Source organism: Heterodontus francisci, chromosome 38 (assembly GCF_036365525.1).
Source record: "Heterodontus francisci isolate sHetFra1 chromosome 38, sHetFra1.hap1, whole genome shotgun sequence".
NCBI classification, from domain to species: Eukaryota; Metazoa; Chordata; class Chondrichthyes; order Heterodontiformes; family Heterodontidae; genus Heterodontus; species Heterodontus francisci.
In genome coordinates, this window is record NC_090408.1 from 5,073,934 (window position 1) to 5,101,824 (window position 27,891).

Consider the following 27,891-nt stretch of genomic DNA (forward strand, 5'->3'; position numbering starts at 1 on the left):
AATATGGGATTAGTGTAGGATTAGTATAAATGGGTGGTTAATGGTGGCACAGACTTGGTGGGCCGAAGGGCCTGTTTCAGTGCTGTATCTCTAAATCAAAATCAAATCAAATCTGCCATCTCCTTATTTTCCCTTGTTAATTCCAAAGACTCACTTTCTGCAGGGCCAATGCTCACTTTGTTAACTCTTTTTAAAATATCGATAGAAAGTCTTACTATCTGTTTTTATATTTCTCACCAGCTGTCTCTCATACTCTAAGTTTTCCCTCCCTATTAATCTTTTAGTCGTTCTTTGCTGCTTTCTATATTCTCTCCAATCTTCCGACTTGTCACCCATCTTTGTGCAATTATATTCTTTTTCTTTAAGTTTGATATTATCTTTAACTTTTTAGTTAACCACGGATGGTGGGTCCTCCCCTTGGAATTTTTCTTTCTTTTAGGAATGTATCTGCTCTGTGTATTCTGAAATATCCCTTAAATGTCTGCCACTGCATCTCTATTGACCTATCTATTAACTTACTTTGCCAGTTCACTGTTGCTAGCTCTGCTTTCATGCCTTCATAATTGCCCTTATTTAAGTTTAAAATACTAGTCTTAGACCCTTTGCGCAGGCGCTGATGCCATTTTCAAAGGGCTCTGAGCCCTACATTTCAATTTAAATATTTAAAGAGATAGTGATGTTAAAAGATTAAAGATGTTATCTTGACCCTCTCCCACTCCCCCCGCAATAACCATAGGATTAATTACCTGCCCTCTCCCCCTCCAAGACACTTAACTTGTGCACCTGACCTCCCCACCCCCAAAGCTCACAAACTTTAAACTTTAGCCCTTCCCACAATCCCCTACACCAATAAAATGACTCTGACACCACTCCCCCTCCCCCCACTGAAAAAATTACCTGCTCCCCCTTCCCCACCTTAAGCCTTGGATCCCCGGACCGGAATCCGAGGGCGCAGGAATGCCGGCCACTAGCACCAATATCCCCTCCGGGATGGACGGCAGGAGTGGGAAGGTAATTTATTCATTCATTTAAATTATTTTATATATTTCAATTTGGCTCCCATTGTTGGGGGGGGGGGGGGGGGGGTTGCCACGAGGCCTCGCCGCTGTCAGCAATATTGGGTTGGGCCTGCTCAACGTCAAGGCCCATAGCGGGCCTCTGCCGGAGGCATTTTCCGAACCCCCCCCGCCATGACCCCCGCCCGAAGTCAGGCAATCTGTAAAATTCACCCCCATGTGTCTCAATGCATGGGGCATAGTAAATAAGATTGGTGAGCTGCAGGCACAAGTAGCCACATGGGATTATGATATAGTGATAATGATCACAGAATCGTTAAAGTGCAGGAGGTCATTCAGCCCAAAGTGGCTGCGCCAGCTCTCCGAAAGACTAATTAACTCAGTTCCATTACCCGCCTTCTCCCCGTAACCCTGCACATTCCACCTTTTCATTTAACAGTTCCCTTTCGAATGCTTCAATTGAACCTACCTTCATCAAACTCAGGCAGTGCATTCCAGACATTAACCACTCACTGCGTCAAAAAGTTTTCCACATGTCACTTTTGCTTCTCTTACCAAATATTTTAAATCTGTGCTCTCTCGTTCTCGATCCTTTCACAAATGGGAACAGTTTCTCTCTATCTATTCCTCATGATTTTGAATACCTCTATCAAATCACCTCTCAGCCTTCTCTTCAAGGAAAACAGTCCTAACTTCTCCAATCGATCTTCATAACTGAAGTTCCTCATCCCTGGAACCATTCGTTTGAATCATTTCTGTACTCTCTCCAATGCCCTTACATCTTTCCTAAAGGGCGGCACCCAGAACTGGACACAATACTCCAGCTGAGGCCGAACTGGTGTCTTACACAGGTTATAGAGTCATAGAGTTATACAGCACAGAAACAGGCCCTTCGGCCCATCGTGTCCGTGCCGGCCATCAAGCACCTATCTATTCTAGTCCCACTTTCCAGCACTTGGCCCGTACCCTTGTATGTTATGATGTTTCAAGTGCTTATCTAAATACTTCTTAAATGTTGTGAGGGTTCCTGCCTCTACCACCTCTTCAGGTAGTGTATTCCAAATTCCAACCACCCTCTGGGTGAAAACATTTTTCCTCAAATCCCCTCTAAACTTCTGCCCTTTACCTTAAATCTATGCCCCCAGGTTATTGACACCTGCGCTAAGGGAAAAAGTTTCTTCCTGTCTACCCTGTCTATGCCCCTCATAATTTTGTATACCTCAATCAGCCTTCTCTGCTCTAAGGGAAACAACCCTAGCCTATCCAGTCTCTCTTCATAGTTGAAATGCTCCAGCCCAGGCAACATCCTGGTGAATCTCCTCTGCACCCTCTCCAGTGCAATCACATCCTTCCTATAGTGTGGCAACATAACTTCCTTGCTCTTGTACTCTATGCCCCTATTAAGAAAGCCCAAGATACTGTATGCTTTATTAAACGTGCTGTGAACCTGTTCTAACACCTTCAATGAATTATGCACATATACACCCAGGTCCCTCTGCTCCTACACTCCCTTTAGAATTGTACCCTTTGTTTTATATTGTCTCTCGATGTTCTTCCCTACCAAAATGAATTACTTCACATTTCTCTGCATTTAACTTCATCTGCCACCTGTCTGCCTATTCCACCAACTTATGTCCTTTTGGAGTTCTACACTACTTTCCTCACAGTTTACAATGCTTCTAAGTTTCGTATCATCTGCAAACTTTGAAATTGTGCCCTGTACACCAAGGTCTAGGTCATTAATATATATATCATGAAAAGTAAGGGTCCCAATAGTGACTCCTGGGGAAATCTACTCCAAACCTACCTCCAGCCCAAAAAACATCCATTAACCACTACTCTTTGTTTCCTGTCACTCAGCCAATTTCGTATCTATGTTGCTACTGTCCCTTTTATTCCATGAGCGATAACGTTGTTCACAAGTCAGTTGTGCGGCACTGTATCAAACGCCTTTTGAGAGTCCATGTACACCACATCAACAGCATTGCCCTTATCAACCCTCTCTGTTACCTCCTCGAAAAACTCCAGCAAGTTGGTTAACATGATTTTCCCTTAAGGAATCCATGCTGGCTTTCTTTAATTAGCCCACATTTGTCCATGTGACTATTAATGTTATCCCGAATTATTCTTTCCAGATGTTTTCCCACTACCGAAGTTAAACTGACTGGCCTGTAGTTGCTGGGCATATCTTTACATCCTTTTTTGAACAAGTGTGTAATGTTCGCAATTCTCCCATCCTCTGGCACCACCCCTGAGTCTATGGAAGACCGAAAAATTATGGCCAGTGCCTCCGCAATTTCCACCCTCACTTCCCTCAGTATCCTTGGATGCATCTCATCTGGTCCTGATGTTTTATCCACTTTAAGTACAGACAGCTTATCTAATACTTCCTCTTTATCAATTTTAAACCTGCTTGTGTCTGAATTACCTCCTCTTTCACCATTGCCTGGGTTGCATCTTCTTCCTTAGTAAAGACAGACGCAGTGCTCATTTAATACTTCAGCTATGCCCTTTGCATCCATGTGTAAATCCCCTTTATGGTCCCTAATCAGCCCCACTCCTCCTTTTACTTTTTATATGTCTATAGAAAACTTAGCGATTCACTTTAATGTTAGCTTCCAGTCTCTTTTCATGGTCTCTCATTGCTTCTCTTATTTGGTTTTTCATTTCCCCTCTGAACCTTCTATATTCATCCTGAGTCGCAATTGTATTTTCTACCTGGCATCTGTCATAAGCACACTTTTTCTTCTTTATCTTAATCTCTACCTTTTTTGTCATCCAGGGAGCTCTGGATTTGTTTGCCCTATCTTTCCCCTTCGAGAGAACATACCTCGACTGTGCCCGAACTATCCCTTTTTTGAAGGTAGCGCATTGTTCAGCAGCAGCTTTTCCTGCCAACCTTTGGCTCCTATTTATACGCCCCAGCTCCAGTCTTACTCCACTGAAGTTAGCTTTCCCCAGTTAATTATTCTTACTCTGGATTGTTCTTTGTCCTTTTCCATAGTCAGCCAAAACCTTATGATACAATGATCACTGTCCCCTAAATGATCTCCTACTGATATTTGATCCACTTGGCCCACCTCATTCCCAAGAACCAGGTCCAGCAGTGCCTCCTTTCTCATTGGACTAGCCAAAAGAAAGGGCATGTCAGCAGCGGGATTTGAACCCATACCCCAAAACAGGGACCAGAATTCACCAGCCTTCGGTAAGGCAACACTCCTTGAGTCTGGCACCTTATAGCTGGCTAATGGAGACCTGACCCAAACCAGGGAAGGAATGGGCACCTAATATTCCTGGCTACAATGTATTCAGGAAAGACAGGGAAAGAAAAAAGGCAGGGAAGGTGGTAGTGTTGATCAAAGATACTGTTGTAGCACCAAAAAGGGGCATCAGAACATAAGAAATAATGAGCAGGAGTAGGTCATTCAGTCCTCGAGCCTGCGCTGCCATTGAATAAGATCATGGCTGATTTGATTGTGGCCTTAACTCCTCTTTCCTGCCGGGTCCCATAACCCTTGACTCCCCCGTAGATCAAAAATCTGTCCGACTCAGCCTTGAATACATTCAATGACGCAGCCCGTACTGCTCTCTGGGGAACAGAATTCCAAAGATTAGCATGATGCTATAAAACTCGGTGGAAAGGTAAGCTGCAGGGAAGATGTAAAGAGGCTGCAAGGAGATATAGACAGGTTAAATGAGTAGGCAACAAGATGGCAAATGAAGTATAATGTAGGGAAGTGTGAAGTTGTTCATTTTGGTCGTAAAAATAGAAAAGTAGAATATTTTTTAAAAGGTGTGAAACTTCTAAGTGTTGATGTTCAGAGAGACTTGGGGGTACTCATACAAGGAACGCACAAAGTTAACATGCAGGTGCAGCAGGCTATTAGGAAGGCAAATGGCTTGTTGGTCTTTATTGCAAGAGGATTGCAGTCGAGGAATAAAGAAGTTTTACTAAAATTGTACAGGGCTTTGGTGAGACCGCACCTGGAATACTGTGTGCAGTTTTGGTCTCCACATTTAAGAAAGGATATACTTGCACTGGAGGCAGTGCAGCGAAGATTTACTAAATTGGTCCTGGGATGAGGGGGTTGTCCTATGATGACAGGCTGACTAAATTGGGCTGATAATCTCTGGAGTTTAGAAGAATGAGAGGCGATCTAATTGAGACATACAAGATTCTGAAAGGGCTTGATAGGGTAGAAGCTGAGAGATTGTTTCCACTGGTCAGGGAATCTAGAATGTGGGGACAGAGTCTCAGGGGTCAATCATTCAGGACTGAGATGAGGAGAAATTACTTCACTCAAAGGGTTGTGAATCTTTGGAATTCTCTACCCCAGAGGGTTGTGGATGCTCTTTGAATACATTTAAGGCTGGGATAGATAGATTTTTGGTCTCACAGGGAATCAAGAGATATGGGGAGCAGGCAGGAAAGTGGAATTGAAGCCCAAGATCAACCATGATAGTACTGAATGGCAGAGCAGCTCGATTGATCATATGGTCTACTTCTGTTCCTATTTCTTGTGTGTTCTTGTGAGCAACCCTCTGAGAGAAGAGAATTCCTCCTCATCTCCGTCTTAAATGGGAGACCCCATATTCTGAAACTGTGCCCCAGAGTTCTAAATTCCCCCCTGAGGGGAAACATCCTCTCAGTCTCTATACCCTGTCAAGCACCCTCAAAACATTTTATGTTTCAATAACATCATCTCTCATTCTTCTAAACTCCAATAGGTATCGGTCCAACCTGCTCAACCTTTCCTCACAAACTAACCCCTTCATCCCAGGTATCAACCTAGTGAACCTTCTCTGAACTACCTCCAATGCAAGTATATCTCTCCTTAAATTGAGTCATAGATTATTTACGGCACAGAAGGAGGTCACTCGGCCCATTGAGTCCATGCTGGCTCTCCACGGAGTTATCCAGTCAGTCCTACTTGCTAGCTTGATCCCTATAGTCCTTCAATTTTATTTCCTTCAACTGCCGATCCAATTTCCTTTTGAAATCATTGATTGTCTCTGCTTCCTCGTGGGCAGCAAGTTCTAGGTCATTACCTGGGTAAACCGAATGAGCACTAATACTGTGGAAGACGGAAGAAGAGCAGTATGTTGAGGAACTGACTAGAGAACAGGCTATTTTAGATCTAGTATTATGTAATGAGAAAGGGCTAATTAATAATCTTGTTGTAAAAGAACCTTTAGGGATGAATGACCATAACATGATTGAATTTTACATTATGTTTGTAAGTGAGGTAGTTCAATTTGAAGCCAGGATGTTAAATTTGAAGAAAGGAAATTATGAAAGTATGAGGGGCAAACTGGCTGAGCTGGATTGGGAAAATACATTAAAAGATATGACATTACATAGGCAATGGACAGTCTTTAAAGAAATATTACATAGCTTACAGCAACTATACATTCCTTCAAGGACAAAACCCCCAAAAGTAAAGGCAGTCAATTGTGGATAACGAAGAAAGTTAAGGATTGTATAAGATTAAAAGAAAAGGCCTATAAAGTTGCCATAAATACTAGTGAACCCGAGGATTGGGAGGATTTTAGAATACAACAAAGGAGGAAAAGAGACTGATAAGGAAAGGGAGAATAGAATATGCAAGCTAGCAAAAAATATAAAAACAAACTGTAAAAGCTTCTACAGGTATGTAAAAAGGAAACATTTAGCTGAGACAAATGTGGGTCCATTATAGGCAGAGTCAGGAGAATTTATATAAAAACAAAATACTGCAGCTGCTGGAAATCTGAAATAAAAACAAAAAGAGTTGGAAAATACTCAGCAGGACTGGCAGCATCTGTGGAGAGAGAAGCAAAGTTAACGTTTCAGGGGTCACCGACTGTGCTCAGCAATAACTTGCTCACTGACACTCAGTTTGAGTTCTGCCAGGGCCACTCAGTTCCTGACCTGATTGCAGCATTTGTCCAAACATGGACAAATGAGCTGAACTCCAGAGCCGTGGTGAGAGCGACTGCCCTTGACATCAAGGCAGTATTTGACCGAGTATGGTATGAAGGAGCCCTAGCAAAACTGAAGTCAATGGGAATCGGGGGAAAACTCTCCGCTGGCTGGAATCATACCTTGCCCAAAGGAAGATGGTTGTGGTTGTTGGAGGTCAATCATCACAGTCCCCAGGACCTCACTGCAGGAGTTCCTCAAGGTAGTGTCCTAGGCCCAACCATCTTCAGCTGCTTCATCAATAACCTTCCCATCATCATAAGGTCAATAGTGGGGATGTTTGCTGATGATTGCACAATGTTCAGCACTATTCATGACTCCTCAGATACTGAAGCAGCCTGTTTCCAGATGCAGCAGGACCTGGACAACATCCAGGTTTGGGCTGATAAGTGGCAAGTAACATTCTCGCCACACAAGTGCCAGGTACATCTCAAACAAAAGAGAGTCTAACACATGTGACTTGGAGGGAACTTGTAGGTGGTGGTGTTCCCATGCCTCTGCTGCCCTTGTCCTTCTAGGTGGTAGAGGTTGTGGGTTTAGAAGGTGCTGTCGAAGGAGTCTTGGTGAGTTGCTGCAATGCATCTTGTAGATGGTACACACTGCTGCCACTGTGCATCGGTCGTGTGAAGGGAGTGAATGTTGAAGGTGGTGGATGGGGTGCCAATCAAGTGGGCTGCTTTGTCCTTAATTGTTCCTTAATTCTAAACAAGTAGACTCATGGATAAAGAGTAGATAAAGGGGAACCAGAAGATGTAGTATTTGGATTTCCAACAGGCGTTCGATAAGGTGCAACATAAAAGGTTGCTGAACAAGCTAAGAGCTCATGGTGTTGGGGGTAATATATTAGCATGATTGGAGGCTTGGCTAACTAACAGGAAACATAGGCTGGGATTTTATCCGGGCGACGGAGTCTCGATCTCTGGCAAAAGCACCGAAGAGAAGCCTGTGTCGCCACTTCTGTGGGAGGCCCGCCGAATCAAGTGCCATTCAGCAATTAACTAGACAGCATCGGGCCTTCCACATAATCAAGGACCCTGGTGATGGAGGTCCCACCCTCTGAGAACTGCCGGCCAATCAGAGGTGGCTGCTGCTGGTGGAGCACCCACCCAAGGTCTAGGGGCAGTGCTGGACCCAGGCCACAGGTAGGTCAGGGTGGGAGGAGTCTCACTGGGTGGGGGTGACAGGGGAGGGGGTAGAGGGAATTGGCAGCAAGGGCAGGTGGTTGGCTTTCAGCAGGCCCCCCTCTCCTGATGCCGGGTCCCTTGTTCAGGCAGTAAGTGCCATTTAACGAGAGACAGTCCACACCCCACCCAATCCCACCCCCCCGGAACCGGCATGCAACCTGCACGGTTTTTCTTGCCGTGCTCCCTGTCCAGCGACTAGCCCACCCGCCTCTGGGCTAATTGTGGTGGCAGGATGAGGCCAATAATTGCCCATATAAAGGCCCTCAATTGGCAGTGGAGCTTCAGGGTCATTCATAGGCCTTCCCATCCCGGACTTAATTTCAGCAGAGGCAGGAACGTGGCAGGGTCACCCCACTGCCACCATCTTACCCGATTACATGCTCTGCCTGCCTCCAAACCTGCCATGGGGTACACCATAAAATTCCCACCGGAGGTCGGGATAAAGAGGTCATTTTCAGGTTGCCAAACTGTAACTAGTGGAGTACCACAGGGATCAGTGTTTAGTTTTAGTTTAGTTTAGAGATACAGCACTGAAACAGGCCCTTCGGCCCACCGAGTCTGTGCCGACCATCAACCACCCACTTATACTAATCCTACACTAATCCCATATTCCTACCACATCCCCACCTGTCCCTATATATTTCCCTACCACCTACCTATACTCGGGGCAATTTATAATGGCCAATTAACCTATCAACCTGCAAGTCTTTGGCATGTGGGAGGAAACCGGAGCACCCGGAGGAAACCCACGCAGACACAGGGAGAACTTGCAAACTCCGCACAGGCAGTACCCAGAATCGAACCCGGGTCCCTGGAGCTGTGAGGCTGCAGTGCTAACCACTGCGCCACTGTGCTGAGGCCTCAACTATTTACAATCTCTATCGATGACTTGGGTGAAAGGATTGAATATATTATAGCCAAATTTTCTGATTATACAAAGATAGGTAGGAAAGCAAATTGTGTGGACAGAAAGAGTCTACAAAGGGATAGAGAGAGGTTAAGTGAGTGGGTTAATGCATGGCAGATGCAGTATAATATGGATAAATGTGAGGTTATCCACTTTGGTAGCAAAAACAGGAAGGCAGATTATTATCTGAACGGCTATAAACTGAGAGAGGGGAATATGCAGCAAGACCTGGGTGTTCTCGTACACCAGTCGCTGAAGGTAAGCATGCAGGTGCAATAGGCGGTAAAAAAGGCAAATGGTATGTTGGCCTTCATAGCGAGAGGATTCGAGTACAGGAGCAGGGATGTCTTGCTACAATTATACAGGGCCTTGGTGAGGCCACACCTGGAATATTGTGTGCAATTTTGGTCTCCTTATCTGAGGAAGGATGTTCTTGCTATAGAACGAGTGCAGTGAAGGTTTACCAGACTGATTCCTGGGATGGGGGGACTGACATATGAGGAGAGATTGAGTCAGTTAAGATCATATTCGCTGGAGTTCAGAAGAGTGAGGGGGGATCTCATAGAAACGTATAAAATTCTAACAGGACTTGACAGGGCAGATGCAGGAAGGATGTTCCCGATGGTGGGGGTGTCCAGAACCAGGGGTCATAGTCTAAGGATACGGGGTAAACCTTTCAGGACTGAGATGAGGAGAAATTTCTTCGCCCAGAGAGTGGTGAGCCTGTGGAATTTGCTACCACAGAAAGCAGTTGAGACCAAAACATTGTATGTTTTCAAGAAGGAGTTCGATATAGCTCTTGGGTCTAAAGGGATCAAAGGGTATGGGACGAAAGCGGGAACAGGTTACTGAGTTGGATGATCAGCCATGATCAAAGGGCTGAATGGCCTACTCCTGCTCCTATTTTCTATGTTTCTATTAAAAAGCAGGACCTCAAAGGTTGTAATCTCTGGATTACTCCCGGTGCCACGTACTAGTAAGTATAGAAATAGGAGGATAGAGCAGATGAATGTGTGGCTGTAGAGATGGTGCAGGAGGGGGGCTTTAGTTTCCTGGATCACTGGGTCTGTTTCTGGCGAAGGTGGGATCTTTACAAGTTGGACGGGTTGCACCTGAACTGGAATGGGACCAACATCCTTGCTAGGAAGTTTGCTAGTGCTGTTGGGGCGGGTTTAACCTAATTTGGCAGGGGGATGGGATACAGAGTAGAGGGGGTGATGCACAATCAAATAGAGAAGAGAAACTAAGTTAGTCTGGCAGGCAGAGCAAATATAGACCTGTTAAGGCACAAGCGAATAATGCAAGGCTGGATTGTATTATTTTAATGCAAGGAGTCTTACTAGTAAGGTAGATGAATTGAGGGCATAGATTAATGCATGGGAATATGATATTATTGCTATCACAGAGACATGGTTGAGGGAAGTGCAGGACTGGTAGGTGTGATAGGGGAGGGTGTAAAAGAGGAGGTGGTATTGCACTGTTGATCAAGGAGTCAATTACTGCAGTGAGGAGAGATGATATCTTAGAAGGTTCCTCAAATGAGGCCAGATGGGTAGAACTTAAAAGCAAAAAGGGGTCAATCACTTGGCTGGGAGTGCACTACAGGCCTCCAAATAGTCAGGGAGAGATAGAGATGCAGTTATGTGGCAAATCTCAGACAGGTGTAAAAATAATAGGGTAATAATATTAGGGGATTTCAACTTCCCCAATATTACAGGGGATAGTATGAGTGCAAAAGGCTTAAAGGGGGTGGAATTCTTAAACTGCATACAGGAGCGTTTTTTGAGCCAGGGCGTAGAAAGTCCTACAAGAGAAGGGGCAGGACTGGACCTAATCCTAGGGAATCAAGCCGGACAAGTGGGAGAAGTGGCAATGGGGGAACATTTTGGGGATAGTGACCATAACTCTGTAAGATTTAAGGTAGTTACGGAAAAGGACATAGAGGAACCGGAAATGAAAGCACTGAACCGGGGGAAGGCAGATTTTTTTAAAAATTCATTTATGGGATGTGGACGTCACTGGCCAGGCCAGCATTTATTGCCCATCCCTAATTACCCTTGAGAAGGTGGTGGTGAGCTGCCTTCTTGAACCGCTGCAGTCCATTTGGGGTAGGTACACCCACAGTGCTATTAGGAAGGGAGTTCCACGATTTTGAACCAGCGACAGTGAAGGAACAGTGATATAGTTCCAAGTCAGGATGGTGTGTGACTTGGAGGGGAACTTGCAGGTGGTGGTGTTCCCATGTATTTGCTGTCCTTGTCCTTCTAGTTGGTAGAGGTCGCGGGTTTGGAAGGTGCTGTCTAAGGAGACTTGGTGCATTGCTGCAGTGCATCTTGTAGATGGTACACACTACTGCCACTGTGCGTCGGTGGTGGAGGGAGTGAATGTTTGTAGATGGGGTGCCAATCAAGTAGGCTGCTTTGTCCTGGATGGTTTCGAGCTTCTTGAGTGTTGTTGGAGCTGCACCCATCCAGGCAAGTGGAGAGTATTCCATCACACTCCTGACTTGTGCCTTGTAGATGGTGGATAGGCTTTGGGGAGCCAGGAGGTGAGTTACTCGCCGCAGAATTCCTAGCCTCTGACCTGCTCTTGTAGCCATGGTTTTTTTAGAGATACAGCACTGAAACAGGCCTTTTGGCCCACCGAGTCTGTGCCGAACATCAACCACCCATATTTATATGGCTACTCCAGTTCAGTTTCTGGTCAATGGTAGCCCCTAGGATGTTGATAGTGGGGGATTCAGCGATGGTAATGCCGTTGAATGTCAAGGGGAGATGGTTAGATTCTCTCTTGTTGGAGATGATCATTGCCTGGCACTTGTGTGGCGCGAATGTTTTTTTTTAGAGATACAGCACTGAAACAGGCCCTTCGGCCCACCGAGTCTGTGCCGACCATCAACCACCCACTTATACTAATCCTACACTAATCCCATATCCCTACCACATCCCCACCTGTCCCTATATTTCCCTACCACTGACCTATACTAGGGGCAATTTATAATGGCCAATTAACCTATCAACCTGCAAGTCTTTGGCCTGTGGGAGGAAACCGGAGCACCCGGAGGAAACCCACGCAGACACAGGGAGAACTTGCAAACTCCACACAGGCAGTACCCAGAATTGAACACGGGTCGCTGGAGCTGTGACGCTGCGGTGCTAACCACTGAGCCGCCCCATGTTACTTGCCACTTATCAGCCCAAGCCTTGATATTGGCCAGGTCTTGCTGCATTTCTACACGGACTGCTTCAGTATCTGAGGAGTCACGAATGGTGCTGAACATTGTGCAGTCATCAGCGAACATCCCCACTTCTGACCTTATGATTGAAGGAAGGTCATTGATGAAGCAGCTGAAGTTGGTTGGGCCTAGGACACTACCCTGAGGAACTCCTGCAGTGATGTCCTGGAGCTCAGATGGTTGACCTCCAACAACACAACCATCTTCCTTTGTGCTAGGTATGACTCCAGCCAGCGGAGGATTTTCCCCTGATTCCCATTGACCTCAGTTTTGCTAGGGCTCCTTGATGCCATACCCGGTCAAATGCTGCCTTGATGTCAAGGGCAGTCACTCTCATCTCACCTCACCTCTTGAGTTCAGCCCTTTTGTCCATGTTTGAACCAAGGCTGTAATGAGGTCAGGAGCTGAGTGGCCCTGGCGGAACCCAAACTGAGCGTCACTGAGCAGGCTATTGCTAAGCAAGTGCCGCTTGATGGCACTGTTGATGACACCTTCCAATCACTTTACTGATGATTGAGAGTAGGCTGATGGGGCGGTCATTGGCCGGGTTGGACTTGTCCTGCTTTTTGTGTACATGGCATACCTGGGCAATTTTCCACATTGCAGGGTAGATGTCAGTGTTGCAGCTGTACTGGAACAGCTTGACTCGGGGCACGGCAAATTCTGGAGCACAGGTCTTCAGTATTATTAACGGAATATTGTCAGGGCCCATAGCTTTTGCAGTATCCAGTGCCTTCAGTCGTTTCTTGATATCATGCGGAGTGAATCGAATTGGCTGACGTCTGGCGTCAGTGATGCTGGGGACTTCAGGAGGAGGCCGAGATGGATCATCAACTCGGCACTTCTGGCTGAAGATTGTTGCAAATGCTTCAACCTTATCTTTCGCACTGATGTGCTGGACTCCCCCATCATTGAGGATGGGGATATTTGTGGAGCCATCTCCTCCAGTTAGTTGTTTAATTGTCCACCACCATTCACGGCTGGATGTGGCAGGACTGCAGAGCTTAGATCTGATCCGTTGGTTATGGGATCGTTTAGCTCTGTCTATCGCATGCTGCTTACGCAGTTTGGCACGCAGATAGTCTTGTGCTGTACCTTCACCAGGTTGACACCTCATTATGGTATGCCTGGTGCTGCTCCTCCTGCACTCTTCATTGAACCAGGGTTGGTCTCCTGGCTTGATGGTAATGGTAGAGTGGGGGATATGCCAGGCCATGAGGTTACAGACTGTAGTTGAGTACAATCCTGCTGCTGCTGATGGCCCACAGCGCCTCATGGATGCCCAGTTTTGCATTGCTAGATCTGTTCGAAATCTATCCCATTTAGCACGGTGATAGTGCCACACAACACGATGGACGGTATCCTCAACGTGAAGGTGGGATTTCGTCTCCACAAGGACTGTGCGGTGGTCACTCCTACCAATACAGTCATGGACAGAAGCATCAGCGGCAGGCAGATTGGAGAGGACGAGGTCAAGTATATTTTCCCCTCATGTTGGATCCCCCACAACCTGTCGCAGACCCAGTCTAGCAGCTATGTCCTTTAGGACTTGGCCAGCTCGGTCAGTAGTGGTGCTACCGAGCCACTCTTGGTGATGGACATTGAAATCCCCCACCCAGAGTACATTTTGTTCCCTTGCCACCCTCAGTACTTCCTCCAAGTGGTGTTCAACATGGAGGAGTACTGAGTCATCAGCTGAGGGAGGGCGGTAGGTGGTAATCAGTAGGAGGTTACCTTGCCCATGTTTGACCTGATGCCACGAGACTTCATGGGGTCCAGAGTTGATGTTGAGGACTCCCAGGGCAACTCCCTCCCTACTGTATACCACTGTGCCACCACCTCTGGTGAGTTTGTCCTGCCGGTGGGACAGGACATACCCAGGGATGGTGATGGCAGTGTCAGGGACATTGTCTGTAAGGTATGATTCCGTGAGTATGACTATGTCAGGCTGTTGCATGACTAGTCTGTGGGACAGCTCTCCCAACTTTGGCACAAGCCCCCAGATGGTAGTAAGGAGGACTTGGCAGGGTCGACAGGGCTGGGTTTGCCGTTGTCGTTTCCGGTGCCTAGGTCGATACCGGGTGGTCCGTCCTGTTTCATTCCTTTTTATTGACTTCGTAGCAGTTAAGTACAACTGAGCGGCTTGCTAGGCCATTTCAGAGGGCATGTAAGAGTTAACCACATTGCTGTGGGTCTGGAGTCACATGTAGGCCAGACCAGGTAAGGACAACAGATTTCCTTCCCTAAAGGACATGAGTGAACCAGATGGGTTTTTACATCAATCGGCAATGGTTTCATGGCCATCATTAGAACAAAGAACAAAGAACAGTACAGCACAGGAACAGGCCATTCGGCCGTCCAAGCCTGCGCCGATTTTGATGCCTGCCTAAACTAAAACCTTCTGCACTTCCGAGGACCGTATCCTTCTATTCCCAGCCTATTCATGTATTTGTCAAGATGCCGCTTAAACGTCGCTCTCATACCTGCTTCCACCACCTCCCCTGGCAGCAAGTTCCAGGCACTCACCACCCTCTGTGTAAAGAACTTGCCTTGCACATCCCCTCTAAACTTTGCCCCTCGCACCTTAAACCTATGTCCCCTAGTAACTGACTCTTCCACCCTGGGAAAAAGCTTCTGACTATTAGACTAGCTTTTAATTCCAGATTTATTAATTAAATTCAAATTCCACCTTCTGTTGTGGTAGGATTCGAACCCATGTCCCCAGAGAAATACCCTGGGTCTCTGGGTTACTAGTCCAGTGATAATACCACTACGCCACCGCCTACCCTCAATATGATTTCAATATGATAAAACAGGATCTGGCCAAAGTGGACTGGGAGCAGCGACTTGTAGGAAAGTCTACATCAGACCAGTGGGAGTCATTCAAAGAGGAAATAGTGAGAGTTCAGAGCCAACACGTACTCGTTAAGGTGAAGGGTAGGACCAACAAGTCCAGGGGAAACTGGATGTCATGGAATATAGAGGATTGGATAAGGAAAAAGAGGAGACTTATGGCAGATTCCGAGTGCTGAAAACAGCGGAGGCCCCAGAGGAGTGTAGAAAGTGTAGGGGGGTACTTAAAAAAGTAATCAGGAGAGTGAAGAGGCGGCAAGAAAAAACACTGGCAAACATGCCAAAAGACTTGCAGGTTGATAGGTTAATTGGCCATTATAAATTGCCCCTAGTATAGGCAGGTGGTAGGGAAATATAGGGACAGGTGGGGATGTGGTAGGAATATGGGATTAGTGTAGGATTAGTATAAATGGGTGGTTGATGGTCGGCACAGACTCGGTGGGCCGAAGGGCCTGTTTCAGTGCTGTATCTCTAAAACTAAAAACAAGATAACGGAAAATCCCAAGGCGTTTTATAAGTATATTAAGGGCAAGAGGATATACTTGAACATATTAGCATTGAAAGGGAGGAAGTATTCACTGTTTTAGCAGGCTTAAAGGTGGATAAATCCCCAGGCCCAGGCTGCTATGTGAGGCAAGGGAGGATATTGCAGGGACTCTGACACAAATTTTCAAATCTTCTCTGGCCACAGGAGAGTTACCAGAGGACTGGAGGACAGTGAATGTGGTACCATTATTCAAGAAGGGTAGCAGGGATAAACCAGGTAATTATAGGCCAGTGAGTCTAACATCAGTGGTGGGGAAACTATTGGAAAAAATTCTGAGAGACAGGATTAATCTCCACTTGGAGAGGCAGGGATTAATCAGGGATAGTCAGCATGGCTTTGTCAGGGGGAGATCATGTCTAACAAACTTGACTGAATTTTTCGAGGAGGTGACTAGATGTGTCGATGAGGGTAAAGCAGTTGATGTAGTCTACATGGAATTCAGTAAGGCTTTTGATAAGATCCTACATGGGAGATTGGTTAGGAAGGTAAGAGCCCATGGGATCCAGAGCAATTTGGCAAATTGGATCCAAAATTGCCTTAGTGAAAGGAGGCAGAGGTTGATGGTCGAGGGTTCTTTTTGTGAGTGGAGGCCTGTGACCAGTGCTGTACCACAGGGATCGATACTGGGACCCTTGTTTGTAGTGTACATTAATGATTTAGACGTGAATATAGGAGGTATGATCAGCAAGTTCGCAGATGACATGAAAATTGGTGGTGTCGTAAATAGTGAGGAGGAAAGCCTTAGATTACAGGACGATATACATGGGCTGGTAAAATGGGCAGAGCAGTGGCAGATGGAATTTAATCTTGAGAAGTGTAAGGTGATGCATTTTGGGAGGACTAACAAGGCAAGGGAATAAACAATGGATGGTAGGACCCTAGGAAGTACAGAGGGTCAGAGGGACCTTGGTGTACTTGTCCATAGATCATTGAAGACAGCAGCACATGTGGATAAGGTGGTTGGGAAGTCATATGTGATACTTGCCTTTATTAGCCGAGGCATAAAATATAGGAGCAGGGAGGTTAGGATGGAGCTTGTATAAAATGCTAGTTAGGCCACAGCTGGAGTACCGGCTGACTGGTCTATAATTCCCTGCTTTCTCTCTACCTCCCTTTTTAAATAGTGGGGTTACATTAGCTACCCTCCAATCTGCAGGAACTGTTCCAGAGTCTATAGAATCTTGGAAGATGACCACCACTATTTCTAGGGCCACTTCCTTAAGTACTCTGGGATGCATACCATCAGGCCCTGGGGATTTATCAGCCTTCAATCCCATCAATTTCCCCAACACCATTTCTCTACTAATACTGATTACCTTCAGTTCCTCTCTCTCACTAAGTTCTGTGTTCCCCAACATTTCTGGTATGATATTTGTGTCCTCCTTTATGAAGAGGGAAACAAAATATGCATTTAGTTGGTCAGCCATTTCTTTCTTCCCCATAATAAATTCCCCCGTTTCTGACTGTAAGGGACCTACATTTGTCTTCATCAATCTTTTTCTTTTCACATACCTATAGAAACTTTTACAGTCAGTTTTTATGTTCCCCGCAAGCTCCCTAAATTCTTGTTTCAGGACCTCATCATTCTTTTTACCTATGTCGTTGGTACCAATGTGTACCATGACCTCTGACTGTTTATCCTCCCCCTTGACCCTAGCATCAAGGAGCCAACATAGCATCCTGGAGTCACGTTTGTGGCCACAGAAACGCCTATCTGTACCGCTTACGATAGACCTCATGGAACCTCATGGCCCGTCATATCCCGCACTCTACCATTACCATCAAGCCAGGAGAGCAATGCTGGTTCAATGAAGAGTGCAGGAGGGCATGCCAGGAGCAGCACCAGATATCTGTTATTCTATATATAAACCACCCAAACCCCTCGATTAGATTCCAGTCTGTAACTCACTCCTGGGTATCTGTTATTCTATATATAAACCAAAATGAGGTGTCAACCTGGTGAAGCTACATCTGCATACCAAAGCAGCATGCGATAGAGAGAGCTAAGCGATCCCATAACAAACGGATCAGATCTAAGCTCTGCAGTCCTGCCACATCCAGCCGTGAATGGTGGTGGACAATTAAACAACTAACTGGAGGAGGTGGCTCCACAAATATCCCCATCCTCAATGATGGGGGAGCCCAGCACATCAGTGCGAAAGATAAGGTTGAAGCAACAATCTTCAGCCAGAAGTGCCGAGTTGATGATCCATCTTGGCCTTCTCCTGAAGTCCCCAGCATCACAGATGTCAGACTTCAGCCAATTCGATTCACTCCGCGTGATATCAAGAAATGACTAAAGGCACTGGATACTGCAAACGCTATGGGCCCTGACAATATTCTGGCAATAGTACTGAAGACCTGTGCTTCAGAACTTGCCGTGCCCCAAACCAAGCTGTTCCAGTACAGCTACAACACTGGTATCTACCCTGCAATGTGGAAAATTCCCAGGTATGTCCTGTACACAAAAAGCAGGACAAATCCAACCCGGCAAATTACCGCCCCATCAGCCTACTCTCTATCATCAGTAAAGTGATGGAAGGTGTCATCGACAGTGCCATCAAGCGGCACTTGCTTAGCAATAACCTGCTCAGTGACGCTGAGTTTGGGTTCCGTCAGGGCCACTCAGCTCCTGACCTCATTACAGCCTTGGTTCAAACATGGACAAAAGGGCTGAACTCAAGAGGTGAGGTGAGAGTGACTGCCCTTGACATCAAGGCAGCATTTGACCGAGTATGGCATCAAGGAGCCCTAGCAAAACTGAGGCCAATGGGAATCAGGGGAAAAACCCTCCACTGGCTGGAGTCATACCTAGCGCAAAGGAAGATGGTTGTGGTTGTTGCAGGTCAATCATCTCACCTCCAGGACATCACTGCAGGAGTTCCTCAGGGTAGTGTCCTAGGCCCAACCATCTTCAGCTGCTTTATCAATGACCTTCCTTCAATCATAAGGTCAGAAGTGGGGATGTTCGCGGATGACTGCACAATGTTCAGCACCGTTCGTGACTCCTCAGATACTGAAGCAGTCCATGTAGAAATGCAGCAAGACCTGGACAATATCCAGGCTTGGGCTGTTATGTAGCAAATATCATTCGCGTCACACAAGTGCCAGGCAATGACCATCTCCAACAAGAGAGAATCTAACCATCTCCCTTTGACATTCAACAGCATTACCATCGCTGAATCCCTCACTATCAACATCCTAGGGGCTACCATTGACCAGAAACTGAACTGGAGTAGCCATATAAATACCATGGCTACAAGAGCAGGTCGGAGGCTAGGAATCCTGAGGCGAGTAACTCACCTCCTGACTTCCCAAATCCTGTCCACCATCTACAAGGCACAAGTTAGGAGTGTGATGGAATACTCTCCACTTGCCTGGATGGGTGCAGCTCCAACAACACTCAAGAAGCTCGACACCATCCAGGACAAAGCAGACCCCTTGATTGGCGCCCCATCTACAAACATTCACTCCCTCCACCACTGACACACAGTGGCAGTAGTGTGCACCATCTACACGATGCACTGCAGCAATGCACCAAGGCTCCTTAGACAGCATCTTCCAAACCCGCGACCTCTACCAACTAGAAGGACAAGGGCAGCAAATACATGGGAACACCGCCACCTATAAGTTCCCCTCCAAGTCACACACCATCCTGACTTGGAACTATATCACCGTTCCTTCACTGTCGCTGGGTCAAAATCCTGGAACTCCCTTCCTAACAGCACTGCGGGTATACCTACCCCAAATGGACTGCAGCAGTTCAAGAAGGCAGCTCACCACCACCTTCTCAAGGGCAATTAGGGATGGGCAATAAATGCTGGCCTGGCCAGCGTCGCCCACATCCCATGAATGAATAAAAAAAAAGAATCCCTATCACTATAGTTCTTCCACTCCTTTTCCTACCCTGCCGTGCAGCAGAGTCATCCGTGGTACCAAGAACTTGGCTGTTGCTGCTTTTCCCTGGGAGGCCATCCCCCCCCCCCACCGACAGTATCCAAAGCGGTATATCTGTTTGAGAGGGGGATGGCCACAGGGGACTCCTGCACTACCTGCCTGCGGCTACTACTCCGCCTGGTGGTCACCCATCCCTTTTCTGCCTTTGCTGCCATTACCTGCAGTGTGACCATCTCACTAAACGTGCAATCCACAACGTCCTCAGCATCGCGGATGCCCCACAATGAATCCACCCGCAGCTCCAGCTCCATAATGCGGGTAGCCAGTAGCTGCAGCTGGATACACTTCCTGCACACATGGTCATCAGGGACACTGGAAGCATCCCTGATTTCCCACATAGCTCAGGAGGAGCATATCACGGGTGTGAGCTCTCCTGCCATGACTTACCTTTAGATTAATTAGTTACTCCCTTTAAAAAATACTAATTACACTAGGGGCCTTGTTCTACTCCAAACACGACCCACGACAATCTAAATTACACTAATTTAAAAAAAACACTAGTAGTACTCACTTTATCACTTGAGGTCTTTTTTCAAACAAAAAAAATACATTCCTTTTTTTAAGCTATTTAAATTGACTAACAGCTGTTACTTACCCAGCCAATCACCTTGCAGATTTCCCGTGATGTCACTGTAAGTCTTTTTTATTCCTCTTTAGAGTCTCAGCGCGCGCCAAGAGACACAGCTAGCCTGCCGCCACTCCGGATCAGTTTCTTCGCAGGTCTGCCAGTTGCCGCTCCACTCCCAGCCATGCATTCATCTGCTCTATCCTCCTATTCCTATTCTCACTAGCCCATGGCACCGGGAGTAATCCAGAGATTACAACCTTTGAGGTCCTGCTTTTTAATCTGCAGAAGAGATTCACGAGAATAGTTCCAGGGATGAGGAACTTCAGTCACGTGGATATGCTGGAGAAGATTAAGAGGAAATTTGATAGAGGTGTTCAAAATCATGAGTGGTCTGGACAGAACAGATAGCGAGAAACTGTTCCCATTGCCGAAGGATCCAGAACGAGAAGACACTGATTTAAGGTGATTGGCAAAAGAAGCAATGGGGACATGAAGAAAAACCTTTTAACGCAACGAGTGGTTAAGATCTGGAATGCACTGACCGAGAGTGTGATGGAGGCAGATTCAAGCGAGGTCTTCAAAAGAGAGCAAGATAATTATCTGAAGAGAAAATATTTGCAGGACAATAGGGAATAGGCGGGCGGGGGGGGGCGATGGGTTTGGTGCGGTGGGGCTAGGTGAGTTGCTCTTGTACAGAGATGGCATGGACACAATGGGCTGAATTACCTCTTTCTGTTCTGTATTCCATCTATGATTTCATGATTCTGAGGTGCCCTCATGCTTGCCTTTCTGCCTCAGCAGCAGCTACCTCTCTCGGTGGGGCTACTGGCAGGTCAGTGCTTATGGGCCCTCTTACTGGGCCTCCCGCCTCAGAACTCACCCACTGTTCTTAATTGGATGGCAAACGTAGAGGTGGCCAATTAAGAACCTGCATCATGTAAAGTTGCACCAGCGGACGTCTTGATGACAAGTGCCGGCTTGGGACCCACATATGGTCCTGATACGGGGTTTCTGACATTCATGGGAAAATTCAGGCCATAATCCCAGACAGGAGGATAACAGACATACAAAGATACAAAGATCAGAGACACAAACCCTGATACAAATTGAAATGTTGTTTAAGATTGAATTTTATCCTTGTGGTAGATGACTCACCTTTTCCCATTTATAAAATCTGTCTGCTTTGATAATCATGTCAACCAAATTGATATGGTTGCCGCGGGCAGCTATCTCTAAGGACGTTTTTCCTTGCTAAAACAAAAGTGGAAAAATCAGATTCATTTCTATGTAAAATGTTCAAATGTTTCAACAGTTCTATCAAACAAAACTTAATCAATTCAAACCATACACTGAATATTGTCCACACAACAAATCAGACTGATGTTCCACCTGACATTAAATTGGCTGAGAGTCTTTCACAAAACCAATTCTTTGCAGAGCAGTGAGTTGTTATGTGGGCAAATGCAGCAGCAGCTCAAAGCCAAAAACACCTAGAATCATGTACTGAAAATGTTAATCTGTTCCTGCTGAGATTCCTTGAGGGATTTTTAGGCTAGCATTTTAACCTACCTTGCCAGGCAGTAAACGGCATGTTTGGGATGACACTCAGTTTATCCTCCTTTCCATTTCAATGACCATAGAAGGCACTGGGTAGTGAATAAATTGGACACTGCCTCAAACTCACCCAATTCTGTTGGGCAATTTAAGATAAAATTTTGATTCTATGAATAAAATAATGTGGTGATACTCAGTAATGACGCATGGCAATGATGTGTAGTGATGTACATAGGAACAAAGGATAAGTTGTAGGTTATTTAACCCTTCCAGCCACCCAGCTATGGCCTAACTCCATATACCCGCTTTTGCCCCTTATCCCCTTATACCGTTGGATAACAAAAAGCTATCAATCTTAGATTTAAAATTAACAACTGATCTAGCACCAATTGCTGTTTGCAGATGAGAGTTCCAAACTTCTACCACTCTTTGCGTGTAGAAGTGTTTTCTAATTTCACTCCTATAAACATCTGGCTCTAATTTTTAGGCTATGGCCCCTAGTCTTAGACTCTGCAACTAATGGAAATAGTTTCTATCTACCCTAGCTGTTTCCCTTTATATCTTAAAACCTTTGATGAAGTCACCCCTTAACCTTCTAAATCCCAGGCAATACAACATAAGAACTACATAAGAACAAGGAGCAGGAGTAGGCCGTCCGGCCCCTCAAGCCTGCTCCGCCATTCAATAAGATCATGGCTGATCTTTTCGTGGACTCAGATCCACTTACCCGCTCTCTCACTGTATCCCTTAATTCAAAGAACAAAGAACAAAGAAAATTACAGCACAGGAACAGGCCCTTCGGCCCTCCAAGCCTGCGCCGATCCAGATCCTCTATCTCAGTGCTGTATCTCTAATCTAATCTAATCTAATCTAATTCTGCTTCTCTTTCCACAGATGCTGCCAGACCTGCTGAGTGGTTCCAGCATTTCTTGTTTTTACCCCAAGTTCTAGATTCTCCCACAAGAGGAAACATCCTTTCCATATCCACCCTATCAAGACCCCCTCAGAATCTTATAAGTTTCAAACAAGTCGCCTCTTACTCTTCTAAACTCCAGTGGATACAAGCCTAGCCTGTCCAACCTTTCCTCATAAGACAACCTGCCCATTCTAGGTATTAGTCTGGTAAACCTTCTCTGAACTGCTTCCAATGCATTTACATCCTTCCTTAAATAAGGAGGCTAATACTGCACACAGTACTCCAAATGTAGTCTCACCAATGTCCTGTATAACTGAAGTATAGCCTCCCTACTTTTGTATTCAATTCCCCTCGCGATAAACCATAACATTCTATTCGCTGTCCTAATTACTTGTTGAACCTGCATACTAACCTTTTGCGATTCATGCACAAGGGCACCCAGATCTTTCTACATCTCAGAGCTCTGCAATCTTTCATTATTTAGATAATATGCTTTTTTTTTTATTCTTCCTGCCAAAATGGACAATTTCACATTTTCCCACATTATACTCCGTTTGCCAGATCTTTGCCCACTCACTTAACCTATCTATATCCTTTTGTAGCCTCCTTATGTCCTCTTCACAATGCACTTTCCTACCTATCTGTGTGTTATCAGCAAATTTAGCAACCATACCTTTGGTCCCTTCATTCAAGTCATTGATATAAATTGTAAAACGTTGAGGCCCCAGCATTGATCCCTGTTACATCATTACATTTTGCCAACCAGAAAACAAAGAACAAAGGGGCAGCACAGTGGCGCAGTGGTTAGCACCGCAGCCTCACGGCTCCAGCGACCCGGGTTCAATTCTGGGTACTGCCTGTGCGGAGTTTGCAAGTTCTCCCTGTGTCTGCGTGGGTTTCCTCCGGGTGCTCCGGTTTCCTCCCACATGCCAAAGACTTGCAGGTTGATAGGTTAATTGGCCATTATAAATTGCCCCTAGTATAGGTAGGTGGTAGGGAAATATATAGGGACAGGTGGGGATGTGGTAGGAATATGGGATTAGTGTAGGATTAGTATAAATGGGTGGTTGATGGTCGGCACAGACTCGGTGGGCCGAAGGGCCTGTTTCAGTGCTGTATCTCTAAACTAAACTAAACTAAAATTACAGCACAGGAACAGGCCCTTCGGCCCTCCAAGCCTGCGCCGATCCAGATCCTCTATCTAAACATGTCGCCTATTTTCTAAGGCTCTGTATCTCTTTGCTTCCTGCCCATTCATGTATCTGTCTAGATACATCTTAAAAGACGCTATCGTGCCTGCGTCTACCACCTCCGCTGGCAACGCGTTCCAGGCACCCACCACCCTCTGCGTAATGAACTTTCCACGCATATCCCCCCTAAACTTTTCCCCTTTCACTTTGAACTCGTGACCCCTAGTAATTGAATCCCCCACTCTGGGAAAAAGCTTCTTGCTATCCACCCTGTCTATACCTCTCATGATTTTGTACAGCTAAAACGAATACTGCACACGGTACTCCAAATGTGGTCTCACCAATGTCCTGTATAACTGAAGTATAGCCTCCCTACTTTTGTATTCAATTCCCCTACTTATGCCTACTTTCTGTTTCCTGTTAGCTAGCCAATCTCCTATCCATGCCAAGATATTACCCCCTGCGCCATGAGCTTCCACAATAACCTTTGACATGGCACCTTATCAAATGCCTTCTGGAAATCTAACTACAGTACATTCACTAGTTCCCCTTTATCCACAGCACATGTTGCTTCTTCAAAGAACTCCAAAAAATTGGTTTAACATAATTTTCCTTTCACATAACCATGTCGATCCTGCCTGATTACCTTGAATTTTTCTAAGCGCCCTGCTATAATGTCTGACATAATAATAAGTTCTAACATTTTCCCTGTGATAGATATTAAGCTAATTGGCCTGTAGTTTCCTGCTTTCTGTCTCCCTCCCTTTTTGAATAAAGGAGTTACATTTGCTATTTTCCAATCTAATAGAACCTTCCCTGGATCTAGGGAATTTTTGAAAATCAAATCCACACATCAACTATCTCACTCGCCACTTTCTTTAAAACCCCAGGATGAAGTCCATCAGGACCCGTGGACTTGGCAGCTGGCAGCTCCAACAATTTGTTCACTATCACATCCCTGGTGATTGTAATTTTCTTGTGTTCCTCCCTTCCTTCCATTTCCTGATTTACAGTTATTTCTGGGAGGTTACTTGTATCCTCTATGGTGAAGACCAATGCTGATACCTGTTCAATTCATCTGCTATCTCCTTATTTTCCCTTATTAATTTCCCTGACTCACATTTTATAGGACAAATGCTCACTTAACTTTTTTTAAAATTAAATATCTGTAGAATATCTGTTTTATATTTCTAGCCAGCTTACTATCGTACTCTAATTTTTCCCTTCTTACTAATCTTTTAGTTGTTCTTTGCTGCTTTTTATATTCTGTCCAATCTTCTGATCTGCCACCCATCTTTGCATAATTATATGCTTTTTCTTTAAGTTTGAGACTATCTTTAACTTTTTTAGTTAACCATAGATGATGGGTCCTCCCCTTGGAATTTTTCTTTCTCATTGGAATGTGTATTCTGTATTCAATGTATTCCGAAATATCCCTTAAATATCTGTCACTGCATCTCTATTGGCCTATCTCTTAACCTATTTTGCCAGTTCACTTCTGCTAGTTCTGCTATCATGCCTTCATAATTGCCCTTATTTAAGTTAAAATACTAGACTCGGACTCACTCTTCTCTCCCTCAAACTGAATGTAAAATTCAATCATATTATGATCACTGCTGCATAGGGGGTGTCTTAACTATGAGGTCACTAATTAATCCTATCTCATTGCACAATACCAGGTCTAGTATAGCCTGCTCTCTGGTTGGCTCCAGAACGTGCTGTTCTAAGAAACTATCTCGAAAACATTCTATGAATTCCTCATCCAGGCAACCTTTGCCCATCTGAGTTTTCCAATCTATATGTAGATTAAAATCCCCTATGATTATCACCATACCTTTCTGACAGGCACCCATTATTTCTTCCTTTATACCCCATCCTACCATATGGTTACTGTTAGGGGGCCTGTACAACACTCCCATAAGTGACTTTTTCTCTTTATCATTTCTCATCTCGACCCAAACTTTTTCTACATCCTGGTTTCCTGAACTTAGGTCATCCCTCTCTATTGTGCTAATACCTATCATTAATTAACAGAGCCACCCCTCCACCTTTTCCTAGCTTCCTGTCCTTCCTAAATGTCATGTACCCTTCAATATTCGGGTCTCAATCTATGCCATCCTGCAGCCATGTCTCTGTAATGGCTATCAGATCTTTTTTTTTTTTCTTTTGGGCCTCCTTATCTCGAGAGACAATGGATACGCGCCTGGAGGTGGTCAGTGGTTTGTGAAGCAGCGCCTGGAGTGGCTATAAAGGCCAATTCTGGAGTGACAGGCTCTTCCACAGGTGCTGCAGAGAAATTTGTTTGTTGGGGCTGTTGCACAGTTGGCTCTCCCCTTGCGCCTCTGTCTTTTTTCCTGCCAACTACTAAGTCTCTTCGACTCGCCACAATTTAGCCCTGTCTTTATGGCTTCCCGCCAGCTCTGGCGAATGCTGGCAACTGACTCCCACGACTTGTGATCAATGTCACACTATTTCATGTCGCGTTTGCAGACGTCTTTATAACGGAGACATGGACGGCCGGTGGGTCTGATACCAGTGGCGAGCTCGCTGTACAATGTGTCTTTGGGGATCCTGCCATCTTCCATGCGGCTCACATGGCCAAGCCATCTCAAGCGCCGCTGACTCAGTAGTGTGTATAAGCTGGGGATGTTGGCCGCTTCAAGGACTTCTGTGTTGGAGATATAGTCCTGCCACCTGATGCCAAGTATTCTCCGAAGGCAGCGAAGATGGAATGAATTGAGACGTCGCTGTTGGCTGGCATACGTTGTCCAGGCCTCGCTGCCGTAGAGCAAGGTACTGAGGACACAGGCCTGATACACTCGGACTTTTGTGTTCCGTGTCAGTGCACCATTTTCCCACACTCTCTTGGCCAGTCTGAACATAGCAGTGGAAGCCTTACCCATGCGCTTGTTGATTTCTGCATCTAGAGACAGGTTACTGGTGATAGTTGAGCCTAGGTAGGTGAACTCTTGAACCACTTCCAGAGCGTGGTCGCCAATATTGATGGATGGAGCATTTCTGACATCCTGCCCCATGATGTTCGTTTTCTTGAGGCTGATGGTTAGGCCAAATTCATTGCAGGCAGACGCAAACCTGTCGATGAGACTCTGCAGGCATTCTTCAGTGTGAGATGTTAAAGCAGCATCGTCAGCAAAGAGGAGTTCTCTGATGAGGACTTTCCGTACTTTGGACTTCGCTCTTAGACGGGCAAGGTTGAACAACCTGCCCCCTGATCTTGTGTGGAGGAAAATTCCTTCTTCAGAGGATTTGAACGCATGTGAAAGCAGCAGGGAGAAGAAAATCCCAAAAAGTGTGGGTGCGAGAACACAGCCCTGTTTCACACCACTCAGGATAGGAAAGGGCTCTGATGAGGAGCCACCATGTTGAATTGTGCCTTTCATATTGTCATGGAATGAGGTGATGATACTTAGTAGCTTTGGTGGACATCCGATCTTTTCTAGTAGTCTGAAGAGACCACGTCTGCTGACGAGGTCAAAGGCTTTGGTGAGATCAATGAAAGCAATGTAGAGGGGCATCTGTTGTTCACGGCATTTCTCCTGTATCTGACGAAGGGAGAACAGCATGTCAATAGTCGATCTCTCTGCACGAAAGCCACACTGTGCCTCAGGGTAGACGCGCTCGGCCAGCTTCTGGAGCCTGTTCAGAGCGACTCGAGCAAAGACTTTCCCCACTATGCTGAGCAGGGAGATTCCACGGTAGTTGTTGCAGTCACCGCGGTCACCTTTGTTTTTATAGAGGGTGATGATGTTGGCATCGCGCATGTCCTGGGGTACTGCTCCCTCGTCCCAGCACAGGCATAGCAGTTCATGTAGTGCTGAGAGTATAGCAGGCTTGGCACTCTTGATTATTTCAGGGGTAATGCTGTCCTTCCCAGGGGCTTTTCCGCTGGCTAGGGAATCAATGGCATCACTGAGTTCCGATTTGGTTGGCTGTATGTCCAGCTCATCCATGACTGGTAGAGGCTGGGCTGCATTGAGGGCA

General features: G+C 45.9%; 1 protein-coding gene across 5 annotated transcripts in view; it reads right to left on the minus strand.

The window, feature by feature from the left end:
* The window catches only part of ankdd1a (ankyrin repeat and death domain containing 1A), a 216,259-nt gene that overhangs the window by 27,541 nt on the left and 160,827 nt on the right, over window positions 1-27,891 (minus strand). For 4 of the 5 annotated variants that reach the window (XR_010969690.1, XM_068017665.1, XM_068017662.1 and 1 more), the window contains one exon: window positions 21,385-21,480. The exons of the other annotated variant lie outside the window; for it this stretch is intronic. Coding sequence is in view for 3 of the 4 variants with exons in the window: in XM_068017665.1 (XP_067873766.1) it covers window positions 21,385-21,480 (96 nt within the window). In the remaining variant the exon portion in view is untranslated. The remainder of the gene's footprint in view (window positions 1-21,384; window positions 21,481-27,891) is intronic. 5 annotated transcript variants of the gene reach the window in all.